This window comes from Hordeum vulgare, chromosome 2H (genome assembly GCF_904849725.1).
Source record: "Hordeum vulgare subsp. vulgare chromosome 2H, MorexV3_pseudomolecules_assembly, whole genome shotgun sequence".
NCBI classification, from domain to species: Eukaryota; Viridiplantae; Streptophyta; class Magnoliopsida; order Poales; family Poaceae; genus Hordeum; species Hordeum vulgare.
This window is the reverse complement of record NC_058519.1, coordinates 203,363,745-203,366,190: the sequence shown is the minus strand read 5'-3', so window position 1 is coordinate 203,366,190 and position 2,446 is coordinate 203,363,745. Positions and strand designations below refer to the sequence as shown.

The 2,446-nt window shown below is 48.5% G+C and overlaps 1 protein-coding gene across 1 annotated transcript; it reads left to right on the top strand.

Moving 5' to 3' along the window:
• Positions 1 to 958: 958 nt before the first annotated feature.
• LOC123429925 (organellar oligopeptidase A, chloroplastic/mitochondrial-like) lies at positions 959 to 1,404 on the top strand. The gene is made up of 2 exons (XM_045113893.1): positions 959 to 1,079; positions 1,169 to 1,404. Exons 1-2 carry the CDS (start codon positions 963 to 965, stop codon positions 1,385 to 1,387), a joined length of 336 nt encoding a protein of 111 aa, XP_044969828.1. The 5' UTR covers positions 959 to 962; the 3' UTR covers positions 1,388 to 1,404.
• Positions 1,405 to 2,446: the final 1,042 nt, after the last annotated feature.

Below are 2,446 nucleotides of genomic sequence, written 5' to 3'. Positions count from 1 at the left end.
CTTTGACTCGGTGTTGCGAACTGGGTTGGAACGACGGGAGCCACCACCTGAGACACGCAACACAAACACGCGAAAACGACAAAAATAAGTCATGGCAACATGCAGAACACAGGAGAAAACACAAATGGAACCAAGAAGAAGCATGCATAGACAGCAATTTGGGCACGGGCGGTAGTACCGCTCGGTTAAGGCGGTAGTACCACTCCGCGAGCGGTAGTACCGCTCGGACAGGGCCGTAGTACCGCTCCGCGAGTGGTAGTACTGCTCGGGCAGGGAGGTAGTACCGCGTGGTTATAGATCTGGAAGAGCAAAATATGGATCTAAGCACTATGCTGCAGATTTAAGACCAGAACACTACTAGGAAAAGGGCTATAGATGATATAGATACTAATGGCGCACCACACAAGCAGTGCGCCACTACTATATAGTAGTGGCGCACCATGTGAGGTGTTCCATTAGTGTGATGGACACTAATGGCGCACCACACACTCGGTGCGCCACTACTATATTTTTTTTTCAAAACTACTAATGGCGCACCAGCAGCTGGTGCGCCATTAGTAACCAGGGTTACTAATCGCGCATCTGTTAGTAGTGCGCCACTAATATAAAAAAAATTGGTTTTTTTTTCAAACTACTAATGGCGCATCACAGCTAGTGCGCCATTAGTAACCAGTGTTAATAATGGCGCATCTGTTGGCGGTGCGCCACTACTATTTTTTTTTTGCAAAACTACTAATGGCGCACCACCAGCTGGTGCGCCATTAGTAACCAGGGTTACTAATGGCGCATTTTTAGGTGGTGCGCCATTAGTAGTTTTGCAGAAAAAATAATGTATGTCTCTCCTGCCCGCTGCCTCGCCGTACGCATCCTCTCCCTCCTGCTCGCTCCGCGCCTTCTGCCCCCTCCGCGCCCGCCCCTCCCGCGCCGCCATCTGCTCCGCCCACTCCACCTCCTCCGACGCCATGGCGGACGCTGACAACAGCAACAACCCGCTGCTCGCCGACTACGACTTCCCGCCCTTCGACCGCGTCGAACCCTCCCACGTCCGCCCTGGGATCCGCGCGCTACTCGCCCGCCTCGTACGCCCCTTCCTCTGCTCACCCTTTGTTCGTTCCTTCGTTGCCCGTCTGGATCTGACCCGCTCGTCGGATGGGGTGTGTAACCACAGGAGGGCGAGCTGGAGGAGCTCGAGAAGGGCATGGAGCCGGCGTGGGAGCGCCTCGTCCACCCGCTCGAGTGCATCGTCGACAGGCTCGACGTCGTACGAAACGTCGTCGACCACCTCAAGGCCGTCAAGGACTCGCCCGACCTCTGCGCCGCCGTCGAGGACGTCCAGGCACGTTCATTTCATCCAGCATCCCCCCTCTCCCTCCCTCTTCTTCCATGATCTGGACCGACGGAACCATCGATTATTAGTTACCGCATCGTCAGATCCCCTATGTGTTTGTGTTTTCTATTGCTCCACGAATTATCCAGCAATACTATTACATAAACAGAAATTCATCATAGATCCTGGCTGTATGTAACCTGCTTTCATGCTTGCGACATTGGTCCGCATGAGTATTGTGGGGATATGGTACCATACTAGAGGGTAGAGGCTGACACTTTCTTGTCGTTTCAAGTGCTCGATAGATAGCTGCATATGCTACGCCTCATCATCAACTGACTCGATCTATCTTCAATTTAAACAGCCCGAGAAAGTTAAATTCTACCTGAGGCTGGGGCAGAGATCTGTTTTTTCTTATTTGTGGATGCACCACGCGTGCGGGAGAATCAGCTGATAGTGGGTGAAGCATCTCCCGCTTCTGGCTACATTTGTTAAGAACTGGCGACGGGGAGTGGAGAGCCCTTCAATTTGGGCGTCGGGGAAATTTTTAGTTTTTTGCACCCCCTAATTTCGGTGAAATTCAGAGAGTGAGTGGAAGTAGTATATACGTTGCTGGTTGCTGGCAATCTGTCGAAAAGAAAAGACGTTTGTTTGTCTTACTATTTGCTGGGTAATGTACCAATGTAGCCAATTACTGTCTGCATTACCCTTTAGAAAAAATACTCCCACTGATTGATAGTGCAGAGTATTCCCCACTAATACATGTGTACCTAATTATTGTCTACATTACTATAGGTATCCCCCACTAATTCAGAGAGTATTACATTACCCTCTGAATTTTGACAGTGCAGAGTAATAATTTTCATATCTTCTTTTTTATTTTGGAGAATACAATGTAGTTCTAAAAGTTTTCGAAATATGTTGGAATAACATTTTTCTTGATTCATCGCATGCGTATTAGCAAGGTCTTATGTGATGTTCGACACCAGAACATACCTATTCACACCTGACTCTATTAAGTTGTTGGGAGCGTTTGACTAAAATGGATTCATCAAAGATATAATTATGGATCTGAATACAGATATGGATGCATTTTCTTAAGATACATAATTATTATGG

Bases quoted from the DNA above. Each gene is read 5' to 3' on its own strand.
- LOC123429925 (XM_045113893.1), top strand. From the start codon at position 963: ATGGCGGACGCTGACAACAGCAACAACCCGCTGCTCGCCGACTACGAC. The intron at 1,080-1,168 runs GTACGCCCCTTC...GTGTAACCACAG, and splicing joins GCGCGCTACTCGCCCGCCTC to GAGGGCGAGCTGGAGGAGCT.